Here is a 23199-nt window from a genome sequence, read left to right on the forward strand (position 1 = left end):
TTGGTTCTCAATTAGATTGTTGTTGGCGTATATGAATGCCTCTGATTTCTGTGTATTGATTTTGTATCCTGAGACTTTACTAAATTCATTGATCAATTCCAGGAGTTTCTTGGTTGAATCTTTGGGGTTTTCTAGATACAATATCATATCATCAGCAAACAGTGAAAGTTTGATCTCTTCTGCCCCTATTTGGATACCTTTGATTCCATTTTCCTATCTGATTGCTGTAGCCAAGACTTCCAGCACTATGTTGAACGGAAGTGGAGATAGTGGGCAGCCTTGTCTGGTTCCAGTTCTAAGTGGTTTTGCTTTCGATTTTTCCCCATTCAGTATCATGTTGGCTATGGGTCTGTCATATATGGCTTGTATCATTTTTATGTATGTTCCTTCTATGCCCATTTTCTTAAGTGTTCGTATCATGAAAGGGTGTTGAATTTTGTCAAAAGCTTTTTCTGCATCTATTGAAAGAATCATGTGGTCTTTGTTTTTGCTTCTGTTTATGTGGTGAATTGCATTTATAGATTTATGTATGTTGAACCATTCCTGCATCCCTGGGATGAAGCCCACTTGGTCGTGATGTATTATTTTTTTGATAAGCGTCTGGATTCGGTTAGCTAAGATTTTGTTGAAAATTTTTGCATCTATATTCATTAGGGATATTGGTCTGTAGTTTTCTTTTTTCATTGCATCCTTTCCTGGTTTGGGTATCAGAGTAATATTCGCTTCATAAAAGGTGTCAGGGAGGTTTCCGTTCTTCTTGATGTTGTGGAATAGTTTCTGCAAGATAGGTACTAGTTCTTCTTTGTAAGTGTGGTAAAATTCAGGTGTGAAACCATCTGGACTAGGACTTTTCTTTTTAGGGAGATTTTTAATTGCTGTTTCTATTTCAGCTCTTGAGATTGGTCTGTTCAGGAAATCTATTTCTTCCTGGTTGAGCCTAGGGAGGCTGTGTGTTTCTAGAAATTTGTCCATTTCCTCCACATTTTCTAGTTTGTGTGCATAAAGATTTTTGTAGTATTCATAAATTATATCTTGTATCTCTTTGGGATCAGTTGTGATATCTCCTTTTTTGTTCCTGATGGAGCTTATTAGAGATTTCTCTTTTCTGCTTTTCGTTAGCTTAGCCAATGGCGTGTCTATTTTGTTTATTTTTTCAAAGAACCAACTTTTTGTTTTATTAATCTCCTGAATAGCTTCCCTGTTTTCAAGTTCATTTAGTTCTGATTTGATCTTGTTGATTTCAATTCTTCTGCTGGGTTTGTGGTTGGTCTGTTCTTCTTTTTCCAGCTCTTTGAGTCGTTTCATTAGATTGTCTATTTGTGATCTTTTTGACTTTTGGTTATAGGCATTTATGGAGATAAACTTTCCTCTCAGAACTGCTTTAGCTGTGTCCCAGAGGATTTGATAACTTATCTCTCCATTGTCATTTCGTTCATAGAATTTTTTATTTCCATCTTGATTTCTTCATTTATGAAGTAATCATTTAGTAGGAAGTTGTTTAATTTCCACATTTTTGTGTAGAAATGTGAGTTTCTGTTAGGGTTGATTTCTACTTTTATTCCACTGTGGTATGATTTCTATGTTTTAAAATTTCTTGAGGTTTACTTTGTGTCCTAGGATATGGTCAGTCTTAGAGAATGTCCCATGAGCTGATGAGAAGAACGCATAATCAGTGGATTCTGGGTAGAATGCCCTGTAATGTCAGTCAGACCCAATTGTTCTAGAGTTTTGTTTAAGTCCATTACTTCTTTATTAATTTTCTGTTTGGAGGATCTGTCTTGTGCCGTCAGTGGGGTGTTGAGAGCTCCAGTGATTATGGAGTAGCTATTAATCAATTTGCTTAGATCCAGTAAGGTTTGCTTTATGAATCTGGGTGCACCTAAGTTGGGTGCATATATATTTAAAATTGTTATCTCTTCTTGTTGAACTGTGCCCTTCACCATTATATAATGACCCTCTTTGTCTTTCACTACTTTTGTTGGTTTAAAAACTAAATCGTCTAAAATTAGAACTGCCAAGCCAGCCTCCTTTTGGCTTTCACTTGCTTGGAATACTGATCTCCACCTTTTTACTTTTAGTCTATATACATCCTTGCAGGTTAGATGTGTTTCCTGTAGACAGCATATACTTGGCCTCTATTTTCTTATCCATTCAGCCAGCCTATGTCTCTTGAGTGGAGAGTTTAAGCCATTCACATTTATTGAGAGAACTGATAGGTAAGGTAGATTACTGTTCATTCTGTTGGGTTGGATGTTGTTGCTTTGATTTCTCTCTTGAGCCATTGTAATATCTGGCCTTTAATCTTTGGGTTTTGGTTGTTTTTATATTCATGAATTTTTATTATGGTGTTCCGTGCATAACACTGTTTTGAGTACTTCTTGTAGGGCTGGTCTTGTCTTGGTGAATTCTCTGAGACTTTGCCTATCTGAGAATGTCTTTATTTCTCCTTCATATACGAAGCTTAGTTTTGCAGGGAATAAGATTCTAGGCTGGGCATTGTTTTGTTTCAGAAGAGTGAGAATGGGGCCCCAGTCTCTCCTTGCTTGTAAAGTCTCAGTAGAGAAGTCTGGTGTTATTCGAATTGGCTTTCCCTTGTGTGTTACTTGCTTCTTTTGTCTTGCAGCTCTTAGAAGGGCCTCTTAGTTGATATTTTGGTCAGTCTGATGACTGCATGTCGTGAAGTCTTCCTATTTGCATTGAATCTCCCAGGGGTCCTCTGAGCTTCTGGAACTTGTATGTCGAGTTTTTGAGCAAGGCCTGGGAAATTTTCCTCTATTATATCTTCAAATAGCTTGTCAAACCCTTGAGTGTTGTCTTCTTTCCCTTCTGGTAGCCCTATGACCCTCACATTAGGTTTCTTCACATAATCCCACATCTCTTGTAGGCTTTGCTCTTTTCTCTTCTTTCTCTGCTCTGTCTGTGTGACTGATTTATTTAATTGGAGGGTATTATCTTCAGTCTCTGAGATTCTTTCTTCTGTTTGATCTATCCTGTTTTTGAGACTTTCCACTGTATTTTGTAGTTCCCTGAATTGATTCTTCATTTCCAGGAGTTCAGTTAAACTTTTCTGCATTGTGTCGATTTCTTTAGTGAACTTTTGTTCCAGGTCCTGGAGGCTTTTTGTGGTTTCTTTGTGTTGGTTATTGAGTTGTTCTTGCAGGTCGTTGAATTTTCTTATGATCCACATTAGAAATTCCTCTTCTGTCATTTTGGTTGCCTGATTTTGGTTGGTGTCTGTTTCTAGGGGGCTGGTGCTCCTCTTTGGGGGTGTGTTTTCCATTTGGTTCTTCATATTTCCAGAGTTCCTTCGCTGATTTCTTCCCATTCGATCAGTTGTTGTTTCTTTCCTTTAGGTTTTCGTTTGGGTGTTCACACGCCTTGTTTGGTTTCTGAGCCGGTAGGTGGTGTCTGTGGGTGAGATTTGACCACTCCCTGTATAATGAGTCAGTAGGTGCCGTGAAAAGGGTGTGCAGGATGTCCTCCCTGTCAGTAGGTGGCGCTTGCTTGGAGGAACAGGCTATGGTGTTGTTTTTGTGTCCTATTATCAGCTCTTGTTCCTGTAGAGAGAACTCTAGTGCCTCAGGTGGTCGGTGGGGCCCTGGGACTTCCAGGTGTGTCCTTTTCTCCCCCTCAGTGAGGGCTGGTCTAAGAGAGAGTCTGGGCGGAGCTGGGTTGGGTAAGCCTGCCCTCAGGCACCACCAGTGTCGTTAGCAGGGGTCAAAGTTCTGTTCTCTGCTTCCAGGAAAAACTGTCAGGGAGGGGCTGGAATGGCCCCGCTCAGTCAGAAAGTCTTCGTGTGGGGTGGGGCTGTCTGAGACCCACAGTCTGGAGTGGGCCTCACTTCTTTCCTCCCTCCCCAACACCGCAGCTACTCCTGGGCCTCTGCCAGCAGACCAGACCTCACGCCACCAGCCTCCTCTGACTGTGATGCTGGCGGAGAGGTTCCCTGTGCAGGAACGCCACCTGTGCTGGGCTCACAGCCTCCCTTTGGGAGGAGAGTTTCCATCTGACCCCGAAGGCACACACACCTCAGTAGGCTGTTCATGTATATCCCTTCTGTGCCCCGGGCAATGCGAGACCTCGGTGCATGGGATCTGGTCTGCAGGTCTGACCTCTTGGCCCCAGAGTTCAAACTATATCCCCACCAGGGAGAGGAGTGCCAGTCCCAATTCACCCACAGGGAACCCAAGCTGGGTCGATGTCTCTCAGCTTTAGGGGCTGCCCTGTTCTCCGGGGATCCCCGTGCCACCAGCACCTTGGAGGGCTGGCGGGTAGGGAGCTCACAGTCTGAGTTCCTCTTAGTCAGCTGTAGGGTCCCAAAAGGTAAGGTACTGTTCCCTGGAGGTGCCTCCAGCTGGTGGCTATATTGTCTCTCTGGGCAGCCGCAGGTAGGGTCGGCGGAGGGGAGGATGAGGCAATATGGCCCCTGCCTCGTGGCTCGGGTCTGTGCACACGGAGGTGCCCCGAGGGATTTGGGAACCTGGTGCTGCGTCCGCTACTGGCTTACCACTCACTGGTGGCGGCCGTCTCTGGGCTGGTGTCCGCAGGTCTCTCCACCTGCCGGGGAGCCCACCAGCAGTCTGAGATGCAGGGGAGGGGAAACTTGGCCGATCCACCTACCCTTCCCGCTGGTCTCCGGGCTGCTCCGGCGGTCTCAGCTTCCAGTTCTCCTCCGCAACCTCCTCCTGTGGAGTCTCCCGTGGTCTCAGGTGCCCCTCTTTCCGACCTTCGTCTGCTGTATGCTCGTCTTCATGCTTCTTTCTTCTAATTTCTGCTAGAATCTGTCTTTTCTGCAGAGACACTCTGTCTGGTGGTGTTTCTCGTCCACCATCTTGATTCCCCCCTTTTTGTTAGTTTTTTTCACTGCTGGACCTAGCCCAATGTCTAGCATATAGTAGGTGCTTAGTAAATACAGGTTGAAGGAGACTGTGCGTATGTATAGAGCGCATGTATATGTAGAGCTTGACAATTTGCAAAACACTTATACTGAGGATGTGAGGATTTGGCAAGGACACTCATCTGGCCTCGGTCCCTGGAGCTGGTTAGTGTCCGAGATTTGTTCCAAGCCCAGCTCCAGCTTCCTGCATGTCTGCCCTACCCTGTGAGCTCCAAGGGCCTCTAGGGGCTCACTCTGAGTCAGCTCTACCCTCCAGGACCATTTTTGGAAGAGTTCTGCTAGGCTGAGTCTGTATTATTGCCCTGGAATTAGCCATGCCCTTCTGCCTTCCCTCTGCCAATCAGAGTACAGAAACACTGTCTGCTTCCACAAGGCGCCATTGTAGGCTGGCTTGGGTGGAAACATTACTGTTAGGGAAGGCAGGCTGAAGGGGTGATGGGACAATGCTATTTATGGTTTTTCTTAGTCTGTGTCTTTTTTGGTGGAGCATGAATCCTAGCTGCCAGTATCTGCCAGTTGAATTTGAGGGAGTCGAAGTGATATGAATACCATTGTGTTTCATTTTGTGTCTCCTAATTTTCCTGCCTAAGCCCTAGCCTTTAGATTCTTCAGACTCCTCAGCAACTCTCCTGAGCACCCTGTGCCTTCTGCCTGCCACACTGTCATCAGGTGCTTCTTGACTGGCTTGTCCTTTCCCTCCCGCCTTTTCAAAGAGGCCTCCTTGCCTGCCATTCTGTCCTATCTACTACCAGGGAGCCCTGTTCTTTGTTTCTGTGTCATGTGCCCCTCCTGAGTCCAGGGGCCATTTCTGTCTGAAGTTTCCCTAGTTTCCTGAGCAGTGGCTAACATAGACTACTGCCCAGTTGGTATTTCTTGAATGAACATAAAGGCATTCATTCATTTATCCACAAGCACTTGCTGAGCTCTCATCAGTCTTGGTGCTATTAGGGTTGTGAAGGTAAATACTTTGTTTTCAATTTTTTTATTTTAAATTTCCCTACACAATTACATGTGAACAAAGAAGGTGAATACTTTATTACTGCTTCTTGTCACCTCAGGTTCATGGTCTGCAGGAAAAGGATATGTCTTGAGAGTTCTTTGAGGTCAACATCAGAGAGACTTTTGTGTGAATTGTTTTCTCTTCTTGGATAGAATAGAAATGTTTTCTGGGTGAAATCCTCTTACATCCCATATTTTCTTGAGTTAGTATTTCTTTTCATATGTTCTCTTTGGGTTGATAAATTCTTATCCATTCATCCACACTCAGCTCAAATGGCGCCTATACTCTGGCACCTTTATTAACTTCTGTACAGTTTTCACTTACATTGTGTCCCTGTATCACCACCCAAATTGTGTACGTATTAGCAATCTGCTGTATTTGCTCAAACTTGTCTAAGCTCAAAGGAGCTATGCATAAGAAAAATTTACTTTTAAAAAATAGTTCTGGCTAGGCACAGTGGCTCATACCTATAATCCTATAGCACTCTGGGAGACACAAGTGGGAGGATAATTTGAGCTCAGGAGTTCAAGACCAGCCAAAGCAAGAGTGAGACCCCTACTAAAACTAGAAAAATTAGCTGGGCATGATGGCATGTGCCTGCACTCCCAGCTACTCGGGAGGCTGAGGCAGGAGGATCACTTAAGCCCAGGGTTGGAGGTTGCAGTGAGCTATGATGATGCCACTGCACTCTAGCCCAGGCAACAGAGAAAGACTCTATCTCCAAAAAAAAGTGTTCTTATATGCCCGCACAAACAAAATAGAAAAACTTATTTTTAAATATCTATTTACAACAGTAATAAAGAAATGATAGGTAGGCATCCATCTAACTAAATGTGAGTTTTAGGGAGAAAATTATAAAACTGAGTGAGGGGGCATAAAAGTGCAAGACCTAAGTAAATGGAGAGACAGACTATCTTCATGACTTGAAAGACCCAATCATATAAAAATGGTGATTCTCTCTCAAATTAATCTGTGGGGTCAGTGCTATTCCAATCAAATTCCAATAGGGAAAATACAGTTTCATGAAAGTTTACAGACTAATCTTACAATCTCATGAAACAAGAAAGAGCCAACTTGAGAAAGTTACAGGAAAGATATCATGTGCTTCCTTCCCTTCCTCACTCTCTTGAAGTTGTCATGTATCTTTTTGTCCATGTTTTTATACTTAGTTATTTTGTATCTGTATATCAGCAAATGATATGTAGTTATAAAAGCTTTAAAATTTTATATGCAAAATATATAGTACATACCTCTTGCAGCTTGCATTTATTCATTTCCAAACATGGAGATATATCTGCATTGATAAAAGTAAATCTGGTTCATTTATTTTAATTGCTTTATAAGATCCCTATTATGTGAGTATACCATGATTTTAAACATTTTAGTATAGAAAATTGTGAACATATATTAAAGGAATAATAGTCTAGTGTAATTCCATATCCTGAGCAATGATCAGTCATTATTAATTCATAGTACACACCACTCTCCTGCCTACCCTTCAGCCATCCTACATTTTGAAGCAAATCCTAGACATAATATCACTTTGTAAATATTTATTACCATAATTTTTAAAAATCCATTTTCCTGATCATGGCATTAAGGTTATTCATCCATCTTGGGTGTTATAGATGGTATTATGGTTAACATTCACCAAGAAGTGGTTTTAGGTGTACATGTAAGTTTCTCTAGTCCAAATTCCTATAAAAGGAACTACTAGATCAAAGACTATGTGTGTTGTTAACTTTAAAAACTGCACTTTCAAATTATTCTCCAAAATAAATGAACTTTATACTTTTGACAGCAATATGGAATTTTTGCACATCTTTGGCAGCCCTAGGTACTACAGACTTAAATATTGATGCCCATCTGAGAAGCGTGAAATGGTATTTTGTTCTTTGACTGTTCCTTTTAATAATTAATGATTATTAGTGAGGCTGAGTATCTTTTAATGCTTATTGGCTCCTTGGGTTTCCTTTTTCATAAATTGCTTGTTCATATAATTTGCCGAGTTTTCTATTGGTTTTGCTTTTTCCTATTTGATTTGTAGAGTTCTTTTATGTACATTGAATTCCAGTATTTTGTCTCATATGCCTTTCACCAGTTTCACATGTGTTTGTATGTATGTACTTAGTTCTATTTCTATACAACTTTATGTAGATAGAGTGTCTTTTAACTTTGTGTATGATGTTTTGCAGAATTTTAAAATTTTAGTGTCAAATTTATTACTCTTCTCCTTTATGGTTTTTTTTGGTACTTGGTTTAGGAAATCCTTCTCCCCCACAAAATTATAAAGATATTCTCCTCTATTTTAATCTAGAAGTTTGCTCTTGTTTTTCACATGTGATCTTTATTCTATCTGGATTTTATTTTGTTTTATTTTATTATGAGATAAGGTAGGAATCCAATTTTACATTCCGTATGGATGGCCAGTGGTTCATACCATGTGTTGAAGAGTCTGTTCTCTCTGCACTGATTTGTAAGTCACTTTTGTCTTCTGTCCACCTTCTATCTATTCTTGGCTCTTTCTTGTTTCATGAGATTGTAAGATTAGTCTGTAAACTTTCATGAAACTGTATTTTCCCTATTGGAATTTGATTGGAATAGCACTGACCCCACAGATTAATTTGAGAGAGAATCACCATTTTTATATGATTGGGTCTTTCAAGTCATGAAGATAGTCTGTCTCTCCATTTACTTAGGTCTTGCACTTTTATGCCCCCTCACTCAGTTTTATAATTTTCTCCCTAAAACTCACATTTAGTTAGATGGATGCCTACCTATCATTTCTTTATTACTGTTGTAAATAGATATTTAAAAATAAGTTTTTCTATTTTGTTTGTGCGGGCATATAAGAACACTTTTTTTTGGAGATAGAGTCTTTCTCTGTTGCCTGGGCTAGAGTGCAGTGGCATCATCATAGCTCACTGCAACCTCCAACCCTGGGCTTAAGTGATCCTCCTGCCTCAGCCTCCCGAGTAGCTGGGAGTGCAGGCACATGCCATCATGCCCAGCTAATTTTTCTAGTTTTAGTAGGGGTCTCACTCTTGCTTTGGCTGGTCTTGAACTCCTGAGCTCAAATTATCCTCCCACCTGTGTCTCCCAGAGTGCTAGGATTATAGGTATGAGCCACTGTGCCTAGCCAGAACTATTTTTTAAAAGTAAATTTTTCTTATGCATAGCTCCTTTTCTTATTGCTTTTATTAATTCTAGTGGATTGTAGACTTGAATTTTCTAGGTAGACAGTTATATCCACGAATAACAACTTTTTCGTTTTCAATACTCATCGGTCTTTCTCCTCTCCCACCTCCCTTTCTTATGCTCTTGGCTCAGGGGTCTGCAAAATTTTTTCTGTAAAGGGACAGATAGTAAATCTTTTAGGCTTTGTAGGTCCAAGGATCTCTGTTGCAACTACTAAGGGCTCTCATTGTGCAAAAGCAGCCTTAGATAATATGTAAATTGATAATATGTAATAGATAATATGGGTTGTGTTCCAATAAAACTGTGGACACAAATTTGAATTTCATATAATCTTCATGTGTTAAAAAATAGTTTTTTCTTTTGATTTTTTTCAATCATTTAAAAATACAAACACCATTCTTATCTCTTGGGCCTCTAAAACAGACAGTGGCAGGATTTGGCACATGGGCCATTGTTTCCTACAGGTAGTCTAGAGCTATCTCCCTTTTAGGGTGGAGTACTGTGAGATTCACTTAGATTTTTCTCTTCTCAAGTCCATTATATGGTTTTTTTGGTTTGTTTGTTTTAATTTCTTTATCTTTATCTTTTTTTTTTTTACCTCCAAGGTTCTGCTTGACCATTATATGTTTGTAGCTGTGTCTACTTATTAGCATAAAGCTGTTCATGGTTTTTGCTTATGATTTTTAAAAGTGTGTACTTCTATTAAGAGTTATTATGCCCTTTTTTTCATTGCTAAAATTTTTTATGTGTGCTTTTTCTCCCCCTTTTCTAAAACCAGTCTTTCCTGAGGTTTGTTTAAATTAGTCTTTTCAAACTACCAGCTATTGGTTTATTGCTCTATTTTTTCTTTGCTTTCTAATTCATTAATTACAACTTTAATGTTTTTTGGTTTCTTTGAATTTATCATATGTTGTTTCTGACTTACTGAATTGAATGTTTATTTCAGTATTTACTCTTCTAATATATGTACTGAAGACTATAAGTTTTCCCTAAATACATTTTCAGCTGCACCCAAAAGTTTTGATATTTGGTGTTTGCTATTTTTGTGTAATTGATTTCTAATTTTATTGAATTATGTTCAGAGGATATGGTATGTAATATATCTAGTCTTTGGTCTTTATAGAGACTTGCTTTTCATCCAGTTTTGGTGAAAATCATATAGATGCTTGAAAAGAATGTGTATTTGCTAATAGTTGGAAAGAATGTGTGTTTGCAAATAGTTGGTATAACAATAGCCACTGGATCTCATGTTGGTAGATATAACTAATTTGCTGTGTTGTTCACACCCTCACTAATGTTTTGTCTGAGAGTGATTTCCTCAGCATTAATGAGATTATTTGTTTATAAATATTTGTTTAACTCCATTGCCTCCATTGGAATCTGAGCTTTGTAAAAGCAAGAACTATGTCACACTGTGCCCAATTAAGAATGTAAATATTCATTGAGCAAATGAATAGCTAAATAAATGAGTAAAGAGAAGTTACAAGGAGGCATGTAATATCTTCTCCTGGTAGCTGGTAGAAACTGGGTAGGTGTCCTGAAGGAAGGCAGCTTGGCAAACCCATCAGGAGGCCACTGCCAGAGTTGGCCCCAGAGTAACTTCCATTCGGATAATAAGTCTTTTCTAGGAAACAGGTCTTTTTGGAATCAAGTAATACAGGGACCCAACAGACATAGCCTCCTCAGGTTAAAAGAGTTGATATAGTGGTAGTCTCCCTGGGGCCCTGGTGTGACAGGGAGGCTGTGGCTGCAGGCCCTTTCTGAGGCGTCTCTTACATTCGCCATAGGTTCGAGTTCTCCAGAAGGAGCTTGCTGCATCCACCTCTGAAGACACGCACCCCTACAAAGAGGAGCTGGAGACGGCCTTGGAGCAGTGCTTCTACTGCCTATACAGCTTTCCCAGCAAGAAGAGTAAGGCCAGGTACCTGGAGGAACACTCAGCCCAGCAGGTGAGGTGCCACAACGGGCCCAAGGGTGTGTGGGGAGTAGAAGCACTGCGCTCTCCTGGAGGACACCAGATTTGTCAACACTCATCTCTGCCATCCCAGTTAAAGTTGCATCAGGAGAAGGAGAGAAGATGATCTAATATAGTTTAATCAAAGGAAAAGGGTTTTCCTTGAACAGCTTAAGCTTTATAAATTTTAAAATGTAGCGTGGTAATTGTCAGTAGATTTATTTCCAATTTGGATAATATGAATAATTCCTTAAAGGTTTTCCATTTTTTGTTGTTTCAGTTTTTAGAGCACTGTGGGTGTATTATCTCATAGCTCTTCAATATTGTTAGTTATTCTCCGATCTTAGGGATTCCATCCCCTAAAATATGAGGTCCTTAGGACAGGGCCTCAGCTATGGCCCTGCACCTAGAACCACCCTGGCCTAGAGTTGGCACTCATTTGATATTTGTCAACCAAGTGACCAAGGGGGCAGAGGTGTGGCGAGGGTCAGTGGTTGGCCCAAGGTCCCCACCCAGGATTGAACACACCCTCTCTCTGGCTTAGCCATGTGGGCTCACAGAGCATGGCCCTCATTTCCCAGCATTTGTCTTTGTAAAGACCAGGCTTATGCACATCAGACACTTGGATTTGGGGATTACAGTGGGCATGCAGATCTTAAAAAGTGCAATGAAGACTTATGTTAGGTTTTCCAATATATTGTAACTTCATTTACGTCACAAACAGTGCATTTCTATAGAGGAACTTTTTCAATTACTCTGAATGTACTATGAGTCTGCCTTTTGTCTTTTTTCAAGGTGGATCTTATATGGGAGGATGCCCTGTTTATGTTTGACTATTTTAAGCCCAAGACCCTTCCTGAATTTGATAGCTACAAGACCAGCACTGTGTCTGCTGACTTGGCCAACCTCTTGAAGAGAATCGCAACCATTGTGCCCCGCACAGAGCGGCCAGCACTGAGCCTGGACAAAGTCTCTGCCTACATTGAGGGGACCTCAGCTGAGGTGAGCCAGATTGCCGGGAAGAGGTGGGGGATGGGGCTGGGTCACACCTTCCCCTCTGGCACTTCCACATATATTGTTTTGCTCCTTCTCTGCTCTGGAGCGGACATCAGGGCCAGGAGAAACCAGAGAGCATGTCCTTTGTTGATGTGCCAAACAGTCCTGGGTCAACTGGTCACATCTAAGTCCTTGATTCCATCTCCCCTCATAGTTGCACTCTCACCTGCCAGGTGCCCTGCCTCCCAGAAGGGGCTGACCCTTCCCCTCCGGTGGTGAATGAGCTATACTACCTCTTGGCTGATTATCATTTCAAAAACAAGGAGCAGTCCAAAGCCATCAAGTTCTACATGCATGACATCTGCATCTGCCCCAACAGGTCAGTGACGGGCTGGGGCCAGGCTGGCTGCAGGGAGGGCTGGGGTAACTCCAGCTCAGCAGGCTCTTCAGAGGCCCAGTTTGGGGTTTCCCTGCCTATAGCAAAGAGACCAGGAAAAAAGGAAGGAGAAGGTTGCTGAAGTTGTTAGGGAAGGCAGGTTCTCCATAAAAGGAAGAGCAGGGAAGAAGCCTTCTTCCCTGAAATTTCCTGGAAGGGGCATGGGGGTGGGAGAAGGTATGAGGTGTCCATTTGGCCCCTAGTGTGCTGAGCATGGAGGCACGGCCTGGCTTCATGGGTTGATTTTGTGCTGCCTCCTTTTCTGGCCCCAGGCCCCAGGAAGTGGCTGATGTGTACTCCTGCTGCTTCCACTGCAGACTCCTTAATTGCGGTTGCTTTCTTATGGGAGGGAGTAGTGAGTAATAGAAAGATTTCAGCCATTGTTCTTCTTCCTTGCTCTGATGCAGTGCATCATGGGCAGTAGTGATTGTCACGATGGTACACATAGGAGTGTCCATTGTACCTGAGGCTTGTGCTTTCTTCCCAGCGTGGCTTTCTCTTAAAGTGTAGTAATTGGAGACTGAGCATGGTGGCTCATACGTGTAATCCCAGCACTTTGGGAAGCTGAGACATGAGGATCCCTTGAGCCCAGGAGTTTGAAGTTACAGTGAACTATGATCAAGCCACTGTACTCCAGCCTGGGCAACAGAGCGAAACCCTGTCTCAAAAAAAAAAAAAAAAAAAAAATGCAGTAATTGGTCTCAATATCCCAAAGGGCCCTGCTATACTGGTGAAGTCTGATGCGCTTAGTTAAGAGGGAATATTTTCTCATGGCTGTCACACCTAGGAGGTAAGCCTTGGGTCAGTGTCAAAATGAGGACACTCTTTGTAGCTGAGTAACATCTATAGGCAGAGTTTCTGGAAGTACTCAGGGGTCAGCCCATGGTGGCTGCTCTTGAGCCATGGGTGAGCAACACAGAGCTGCCCTCACTCAGGGGAAAGCAGAGAATTCCACCTTGTCAGGATCTATCCAGCCAAGGGGAGAAGAGACTGGGATCTGAGTGGAGAAGCCAGTTTGTAAGACTGTAGCTTGTGGGAAAGGTCCTCTTTTGCTCAGCCAGTTGTTTCCTCCAGGCAGATAGCATGTGGCAGAGCCTTGACTATCCTCTTTGGAATGGCCATGGACCAGTGTGGTGGAGCAGACCTATGCTCAGGCTGGCTGTGCGCTCACTGCACCACACAGTGAGGGTTTCCTCCTCTGCACCACTGTTTCCACATCTGAAAAGGGAGGATGGTGAGACCCAGCTGTCCCTGCATGGCGCCTCTTACCTGACAGCCCCTCAGTCAATGGAATGAGGGTCACCATGGCTTAGTTAGGCCTCCCTGCAACCTGTACACATGCTTGTTCAGAGAGTATCAGTCCATCAGGCCTGGCCCTAGGGGCAGCCCTGCTACAGAGTAGGGATCTTGTGTGGGACTGGCCCCAGTGTCAGGAAGGGACTTGGTGGCTTGGTCCTTGGCTCCAGCCCTTGGCCTCCTTTGTTTTGGCCCTAATAGGAAGGTGCCAAGGGGGAGACTTGGGGCTCAGACTGGTCTTCTGTGCTAGCAGTGGGTTAAGGATTATTGGCATAGGGGAGAATAGGGTATCCTTTTTTCCCCGCTGCCTTTTCTTTTCTCTGTACTAGCACTCAGAAAATCTCAAGAGTCTGTCAGGTACCCAGGAATTGTCTTGGTCTTGATGTCTCTATGGCCATTCCTCTCTCAGACAGGTTTCTGTGTTCTCACCATCAGTTTTTTTCAGGTGATCTCAGCATGGTAAGGTCTCAGCCATCATGAGATCCCTCACTCTTCATTTCACTTCTGGGAACTGAGCTAGAAAGGCCAGGGTCTGCTTAGGGGCCCAGAGAGAAACAGGTTAGAAGCTGGGTCACTGGGGTCCTGGGGGTTTCGCCTGCCTGTGTTTCTGGTTGGCGAGTGTGCTGGCAGTAGGCTTTGCCAGTGTGGGAGTAGATAAAGTCACACCTGGCTGAGAGTCTCCTGGAGCCTCGGCTGGGCCACTGCTGCAATGCCTTGTAGAGCACCCCCTTTCTTTTCCACCAGAGCAGTTCCTCAGGTAACCCCTCAAAGCAGGGGAGCAGAGTCCAGGGGCCCACCTGTTAGAGCAGTTAGTGCCTGTGAGGTCTCTTGAAGGTCTTCTTAGCCACATGTCACGGGTTAGGAACTGAGGCTCAGAGACATGGCTGGTCCAGGTCCCAGTCATAGTGCTAGCAAGTGGCAGAGCTGGGCTTTGAGCCCTGGCTGGGAAGTGAGCTTCCAGGGTGTCTGTCTGCCTGCCTACCTGCCTGCCAGGGCAGCGGTGTTTTTAGCTGATGCTTTTGTTACCGTGACAGGTTTGATTCCTGGGCGGGCATGGCCCTGGCCCGGGCCAGCCGCATTCAGGACAAGCTGAACTCCAATGAGCTGAAGAGTGATGGGCCTATCTGGAAGCATGCCACACCTGTCCTGAACTGCTTCCGGCGGGCCCTGGAGATCGACAGCTCCAACCTGTCCCTGTGGATCGAGTATGGCACTATGTCATATGCCTTGCACTCATTTGCCTCACGCCAGCTGAAGCAGTGGAGAGCTGAGCTGCCCCCTGAGATTGTGCAGCAGGTGAGGAGGGGTACTACCCTTCTGTCCCATCAGAGTGCCCCTCAGGTCAGCAAAGCTCTGTCCCATCCATTGTTTGTTCTTTTCCTCATATCCGTACTAGGAGCTCATGGATGAATCTCCCTATGAGGCTCAAGACATACCATGGTCAGGGATAGGTTGGTCCCTTCTCTTTGGACACCCAGTCCAAGTTCAGGAATAGGGTATTGTGACCTGACTGTTTAGCCATTAGTTACAGCGCGCATACTTGAGAAGGTAGGAGAGGGATGTGGGCCACTAGAAGTATCTGTCTCTTCCCTGTTCTCTCAGAAGAACTTATTGGCTCATTGTAAAATTCTGGATTTCGTGTTGGGATTTTTGAAGTCTCTCTTGGTAGGTGGCTCCCCTTCTGTGGGATGCTGGGTCTGGCCCCAGGTCTCTGTTCGGCAGGGCTCTCTTAACTCCTTAAGATGGAAACGAAGAAGCCATACTAACGTGTTCAGGCTAGCATGGCCCAGAAAGGTCTCCCAGGAGAGAAGTGTGCTAAAGGGGCATGCTAGTCAGGCAGATGGCTCTGGGCCTCAAGTTTTGCAGTGATCATCTGTGATTAAAACCCTAAACAAGATGATGGCATTGTTAACACTGTCATGGGATTGTTGGGAGGACCAAATGATATTCTCTGTCTACTCTCATGTTGCCATTGTCCTCTGAAAGCTCCTCTCTCCTTGAGGGTGAGCCTCTGCCATCATAGCCAGGGCCCCACTGCCTCCTGAGAGACCCTGCAGAGCAGGACACAGGCTCTCCCAGAGCCCTCACACTCTTCCTTAGCATAGTAATGCCACTGACCTAGCACAGAGCTAAGTACGGGAAGCCCAGCCCTGCTCAAAGAGATAATGGCTCCTTGTTGCTTTTTCTGATTATAAAAGTGATGTGTGTTTAATGTTAAGTATAAAAACTCAAATGATAGTGAAAAGCATGGAGAAGAATTTTAATATAACAATGAAATAAATTCCCGCCCCCCCACTTTTATAATCTGGGTGACATCCCTATCCACCAAGACAAACCTAAGGAGTGTAGTCAGCACTAGGAAAGGGACATAACATGAACCTACTCAAAATGGGACTAAATGATTGTAGTAAATAGTCAGTAAAGGTATAATTGGGACTTTATCTCAAAAAAAATTAAGAATGATGAAATTAAGCCCTAAATCTTACATTGCTAGGACTTTGGTGACAGTTGCAAATGTATACAGATTCCTCAAATGAATAAAGAATATTTAAGTTTAGTTGGTTCCTGGGGAGCTTGATTTTCCAAGGTTTATGATAAGGTAATATGATGTCCTTCCATCTTTGCCGCATGAATTTAGAAAGTTACTTTTACAAAAATATTTGGGGGCTGCCTCCCTTTCTCCAGGATTCTCAGACTTCTTGGTGCCTAGGAAAAGCACATGTGTTCTCTTCCTTGGCCAGTTCACCTTCCTTCCTTGGGCGGGGTCATTCGAGTTAATCATGCCTGGTCCTCATGTGTAAAGGCTTGGCTTGCAGCTTGAGCAGTTTCCCAGCATTGCTTTCATCAACTTTATGAAATCCCACATCTTATGCAAGATGTGCAATTTTACTTTGCAATAGATTTTCATTATGGTGTCAGATCTGAAAATCAGGAAGAGGCTGACTGAAAATTAAGGAAGTGGGTGTGGCTGGATGGAAATCAGCAGGGTGGGAGGGGCCAGTGAAGATGCTGGATGTCAAGAAACGTCCCTTCACTGTCCACATGAGTGGTGAGCTCAAACAGCCAACATTTTTGTAGTGGCTGCTGTTGACCCTTACCTGCATCAACAGCTGTGGGGGGCTCTCAGAGTTTTCACACTTGAGTAGTGTGAAAATTTCCAGCAAGCCGGAAGCAGGCCCTGAGGGCTCACCGTGGGCAGCTGTTGGAGGTCTTGTCCAGTGGCCTTGCTTTCTTCCCATGAGCTCTGGGCATCACCACCCCTGAACCTAGGATGGTTTCTCAGGGTTCCAGGCTCTTGGCACCTTGGACCCAAGATTTTCTTCCCTCAGAGCTCAGATTGCATGAGCTCCACAAATCAGTGAGGATGGTGGCTCCCACGCCTGCCTTGGGTCAGAACTTTGTGGGCATGGAGGTGTTGAAACGCCCCACCAGGCATCCATAGTTGTAGCTGTGCTTTAACAGATTCCTAGGGTGGGGGGCGTGACCATCAGAGCCCCTGCTCACTGCTGACAAAGACAGCAAGTGCTGCAACAGGCTGCACCCTGGAAGAGTGCCTTGTCCTTAGTATTACCTCCTTTAAATATTTACTCTAAAATCATACAAGGGACACAGGCTTACAATATTAAGGACAAAGTTCAGATCCCTCTCGCTGTTCTCCCAAGTTTAGTCCCCTCACCCCTGCCGCGGCAGGACCTACAGTTAGGCTTGTATCTTTCCATACTTTAAAAATAATATTTTTCATGCATAAATATATACTCCTAGAATTAAACACCATGATTTATCTGTTAGTTTTTTCTTTTAACCTAAATGCCATCATACTGTATATGGTGTTCAGCTTCCTCTTTCAGTCGGCACTATGTTGCTGAGCTCTATTCATGTTAATTCCTGTGGATCTAGTACATTCCTTTTAACTGCTGTAACCCTGTGTTATTGTAACTGTCCTGCGCAGAAGCCCCTTGCTGGATTCTGTTCACATTGCAGTGGCATTGCAGGCTGGGGACTGTAGCTGCCACCCTGGGGTACAGAGCTTGACCTCACAGGAGGCTCTCCCTCTAATAACCAGGACACCATTATCCTCTGCTCTGAGGTTCAGTGGGGTGGGCCGGGCATGCTCCTTGGGATTTTCTCCCTCATCTCCCACTGACAATGCCAAATGTGGTTTAGCAGAGTGGAAGTTTTCCAGGAGAGCAATGGGATGAAAAGTCAGAGTGCCCTTTCTGCCATTGGCACTCATTTGTAGAGCTCCCCCAGGAAGAGGGAGGGGATGGGTGCCCAGATACCTCAGGTCCTGACCTGGGAGTGTTGGGATGGCAGGAGAGAGATGGAAATCCAGCAGGAGTGCTGGTGTCTGGACAGAGGGAGGTTTTGCATAATTGCCCAGGGTGGGAGCTCACATGGCTTCCCTGTGCTTCCTGGGTTCTTTCCACCTCTGAAATGTGTCACTGGGACATAGTGCGCTGGTTGCTAGAGCTCTATCTGGATTTATGTATCTGATTCAGATGGGCTGTGGGACACATATTGGCAGCTGTTTGAGCTGTTGTGTGCTTTAGCTTCCGCCTACAAGCTCACCAGAGGTGGTATGGTAGGAAAACAAGTGGTTTTCCCATGATGTCAATTCTCAGGCAAGGGGAAAGGCTTTGGAGCTAGAGCTTTCTAGCTGTGTGGCCTGGAGATAGTACCCTGATGTTCCTGCTATGGTTTTGGCTGTAAACAAGGCTGGTCATTGGCCAGGCGTATGCCTGTAATCCTAGCACTCTGGGAGGCCAAGGCAGGCAGATTGCTCAAGGTCAGGAGTTCGAAACCAGCCTGAGCAAGAGTGAGACCCCATCTCTACTGTAAATAGAAAGAAATTAATTGGCCAACTAATATATATAGAAAAAATGAGCCGGGCATGGTGGTGCATGCCTGTAGTCCCAGCTACTCGGGAGGCTGAGGCAGGAGGATTGCTTGAGCCCAGGAGTTTGAGGTTGCTGTGAGCTAGGCTGACGCCACAGCACTCTAGCCCAGGCAACAGAGTGAGACTCTTGTCTCAAAAAAAAACAAGGCTGGTCATTCTTTCCCCTAGGAAGAGTTTATTAGTTTATTATAAGAGTTCAGTGGACAGCCTGCCTTCAGCCATCTCCTCAGGCCCCTTTGCGGGCCTCCCACACAAGGTGAATGAGATGTCATGGTTGAGGTTCCCTGTCCCGCTCTAAGGTGGTATGAACCACAGCAGGGCCTCAGTGACTATTCCTCCCCGAGGCATTGTGGCTGCCACACCTACCGAGGAAGGGACATTGACAGTGTGTCCTGGATGGGGAGGGCTGCTTGGTGCCAGACATCAGCCCAGACAGGCTCTTCACAGTCCCCCTTTCTTTTCTGGCAGGTGGCCGTTATGAGTGCCAGTGGCAGAACTGAGTCGGCAGTAGAGCTAGTGACTTGATCCAGGTCAGACAGCTACTAAACGGTTCAAATAGAAGAACTCTCTTTCAGTAGCTGCCTTTTACCGCAACAGACTTGCTACACAATCCATTTTGAAGAGGATGTGATGGAGTCACGTGGTTTGTGCCATGTTTGGCCCTAGACTGTGATTCTTACCACTGTATTTCACCCAGCGATGGTCTCTGCACTCATAGGTGGTAATTTTCTTTTCCAAGAAGTGTTTGACAGAGAACCTGGGTAGCACTTGTCTTCTTTGTGTCCCCAGGGCCATTGCTACAGGATATTTATTTGAATGAGCATCATTGGACAGGTATCCATAGGGCAGGCTCACTGGTGAGGAATAGGAGCATAAGGCATGCTCACCCAGGCCACAGCAGTACCCTTGCTAGAAACTAGTACCCACAGCTAGTAGTACCCTCTAGCACTACTAGTACCCTCTCTCTGGCCCCTGAGCTGAAATAAGAAGAGGCTGTGGCCTCCCTGCCATCAAGCCAGGGCCACAGAGAGGAGCGACCGGAGACCTGGGTTACTCGGAACATCTGCCTCTGCAGCCTTGCACCGGCGGTCTTCCCTCTGGCTCCCAGCCCGGAGCTCTGGAACGAAGGAACACATGTGCACCTGGCAGCCAGCAGGGACTGAGAAGCAGCACTCTCCAAGTTGGAACACCTCTTCGAAGGTGACCCTGTCTTAGCCATTTCTATCCTTCAGGGTGTGAGAGGGTGACTGGAGGCAAGTACAGACTCCAAGTCAGTGGGTCTTAGATGGGCTCAGGAATCTGCCCCTTTATAAGCACTCTGTCCCTCTTACAGGGTTTGGAGGACAGGATGGGAAGTCTTGTACCCCAGGGGTGCACACCCTCTTCAATGCTGTAGAGCCGGGTGCTGGGTGCTAGGTGAATCTGACTGTGTTAGCTGCTGCAGGGGGAAGGCAGAAGAAAGGATTCTTGAGTTGACATGAGGTGACCTGAGTCTAAGTCCAGCTCTGTGCCTTACTTGGTGTGTGCTTTTGAGGAGTACCCAGACCTTTTCACACCTCAGTGTCCCCAGCTATGAAATTGTGATGGCAGTTCTGTATCTCAGGGTTATTGAGATGAATATAAATTTGCAAACATGTCAGGCTTCTTGCAGGAAAAAGTGTGATCCCTGGGCAGGTTCCCTTGTGCCTAAGGCCAGCCTGGCCTCTTGGTCTCATTACAGATGGAGAGCCGGCGTGACAGCATGCTGGAGACAGCCAGGCACTGTTTCACATCGGCGGCCCGCTGTGAGGGTGATGGTGACGAGGAGGAGTGGCTTATCCACTACATGCTGGGCAAGGTCGCAGAGAAGCAGCAACAGCCACCAGCCGTTTACCTGCTGCACTACAGGCAGGCTGGCCACTACCTGCATGAGGAGGCTGCCCGCTACCCCAAGAAGATCCACTACCACAACCCACCCGAGCTGGCCATGGAGGCCCTGGAGGTGATGTCGTGCTGGCCGAGGGCAGGGAAGCAGGGCAGGGGCGGACTGGGCTCTCTGTCTCCCTGGGGATGGGACTCGAGGTTCCAGTGACTCCCCTGCAACTCACTGGAAACTTCTGTTCAGCAAATTTGTGTGCAATCAAATTAAAACAGCCTTTCCTCTCTTTTTCTAAGGGGTGCTTATCATCCTTTATGGGAGAGTGAGCATTTTGTTCTTATCTGTTAGAAGAAAATTGTCTTTCCTCATTAACACGCAGGGGTTCTAAGAACTTGGCCTTGATGGCAACAGTCAGTGCAATGCAGAATCCTGGTGCCCAGGACATTTAGACCCTGCAGCCTGGCAGGGGGAGGGCAGGCACCCTTATCCCCTGGCAGCAATTGAAACATCTGAAGGCCACCCAGCCTGTGCCTGAGCTACCTAGCTTGACAGGGCAGAGTGAGGGTTAGCAGCCTGTTCTCTTAACCCCGGATTTGGGGAACTTCTCATTGTTGCTCAAGAAAAGAGTAACTCTTACTGCTTGGATTCTCTTCTATGGTTTCCAGAGTGTTTCTGATGAACACTCTCACTGTTGCTCATAGCAGTCCTGTGAGGCAGGCTGGGTGTCCACCACCTGTGATTTTGTAGGCAAGGAAACCAAGGATATTGGTGGGGATCCACACATACTTGGCTCAGCCCAAGAGTCAAAGCTTCCCAGGGCCCCAAGCACGTCAGCTTTGCCCTTTCTGAGGCTGCGTGCCCTATTCTCCACCAGGCCCACGTCCCAGCAAGCTTCTTAGAGTTTGGGCAGAATCCACTGCTTGCTTATCCTTTTTCTGAGTTTATGAAATCTTTTTCTGAGTTTAAAATTAGTTTGGTTTTTTTTTTAAAGAAAAGATTCAAGGCCGGGCGAGGTGGCTCACGCCTGTAATCCTAGCACTCTGGGAGGCCGAGGCGGGCGGATTGCTCAAGGTCAGGAGTTCGAAACCACCCTGAGCAAGAGCGAGACCCTGTCTCTACTATAAATAGAAAGAAATTAATTGGCCAACTAATATATATAGAAAAAATTAGCCGGGCATGGTGGCGCATGCCTGTAGTCCCAGCTACTCGGGAGGCTGAGGCAGGAGGATTGCTTGAGCCCAGGAGTTTGAGGTTGTTGTGAGCTAGGCTGACACCATGGCACTCACTCTAGCCCGGGGAACAAAGCGAGACTCTGTCTCAAAAAAAAAAAAAAAAGATTCAGATAATTCAGAAGTGTATAAAATATGAAAGTCTCCAATGATCTTAGTGTCCTCCTCCCCAGTAATCCCTATTAACAGTTTGGGTGTGTCCCTGTATGTCCAGGTATTTTCCTATTGACATATAGGTATGTAGTAATATTTTCTTATAATTTTGCAGTTTGCCTTTTATTGGACAAAAGGTAGTGGAAGGTGTAGTGGTAAGCTTCCCTGCCTGTCGTAGCGCCCTGGGGTTTGGTGGGGCATTTCTTTATCAGCACAGCCCCTTCTCTATGGGTTTGGTCTCCTCTCCACTTCTCGCCATGACAGGGTGCAGGCAGTACCTGTCCCCGCACTTGTGTCAGTGAGCTCTAAAGGAGTATTTCCAAGGGCTGCAATCCACAGGTGGGATTGCTGGGTCATGTAACATTTTGATCAGCAATGCTTAGTTGCCCCGAAAGATTGTACTGATTGATGAGTGTGTCTCTTTTCTCTCAGCCATTCTAGCACCTTCTTTTTAACATTTGCTAAACTTGTGAGCAAACAAAAAAAGTCTCATTTAAAAAAAATTACCTTTCTAAAATGATGTATGCTAAGTGGTTTATAGCAGCTGTTGGGGGACCACATTGGTGGGGTTCATCATGAAGTGTGGAAGCACAGCTTCTTCTTGAGTACTCTTTCAGCAGCAGCCTGGCTGCTGCCATTCACAGCCCCCGGTCTCAGGTCCTTCCCTGTTTCAGTTCTTCCATGACACCCATTCAGGGTTGCATGCCTTGGAGGAGCTCCACTTTGGGGATGAAAAGGCTGAGGCCCGCAGAAGTGGTGTGATTTGCCCTCAGTCACCAGCAGGAGAGGAGAGAAGCTGGGCCAGCTCCCACTGAGCCTAGGTCCAGCAGGTTCAGTGCTGCGCAGAGGTGCCAGGTGCCACTTGAGAGCCCAGCCCTCAGGAAGATGATGTCACCTCGGGTTTCCTCCATGGTTTTTCCTTCATGTTTTGGCCTCTGCTAGTGCCTGATAGAAGTGGTGAGCGGGTAGGATGGTGGCTCCAGGTGGCCCAGGGGCTTCCAGATGAGGAACTGAGTCCTTGTGTGTGGCCCACCCTCCACCAGCACACTATACTGGCTCAAGGGAGAGCAGGCATGCAAAGTTAATTTTGAGGGCATCCCATTGTGTGCAGCCATCTTAGCCATGTAACTTTGAGAGTCAGCTGGTACGTGTATATATCTTGCTTGAAAAATGACATTTCTGTGAAGAAGTTAACCCTGCCCTGATGAAAATTACCCTTTGCTGTTGAGCCTTCATTCAAAATAATGTACCTGCCACTTGGATGAAATTTACCACTTGAACACTT

General features: G+C 45.3%; 1 protein-coding gene across 2 annotated transcripts in view; it reads left to right on the forward strand.

Moving 5' to 3' along the window:
• CABIN1 (calcineurin binding protein 1) overlaps positions 1–23199 on the forward strand; it is a 170931-nt gene that overhangs the window by 67807 nt on the left and 79925 nt on the right. For both annotated transcript variants that reach the window (XM_012749260.2, XM_075996734.1), the window contains 5 exons: positions 10883–11044; positions 11845–12051; positions 12279–12424; positions 14812–15073; positions 20395–20655. In XM_012749260.2, coding sequence (XP_012604714.1) covers positions 10883–11044; positions 11845–12051; positions 12279–12424; positions 14812–15073; positions 20395–20655 — 1038 coding nt within the window. The remainder of the gene's footprint in view (positions 1–10882; positions 11045–11844; positions 12052–12278; positions 12425–14811; positions 15074–20394; positions 20656–23199) is intronic.

This window comes from Microcebus murinus, chromosome 22 (genome assembly GCF_040939455.1).
Source record: "Microcebus murinus isolate Inina chromosome 22, M.murinus_Inina_mat1.0, whole genome shotgun sequence".
Lineage (NCBI taxonomy): Eukaryota > Metazoa > Chordata > Mammalia > Primates > Cheirogaleidae > Microcebus > Microcebus murinus.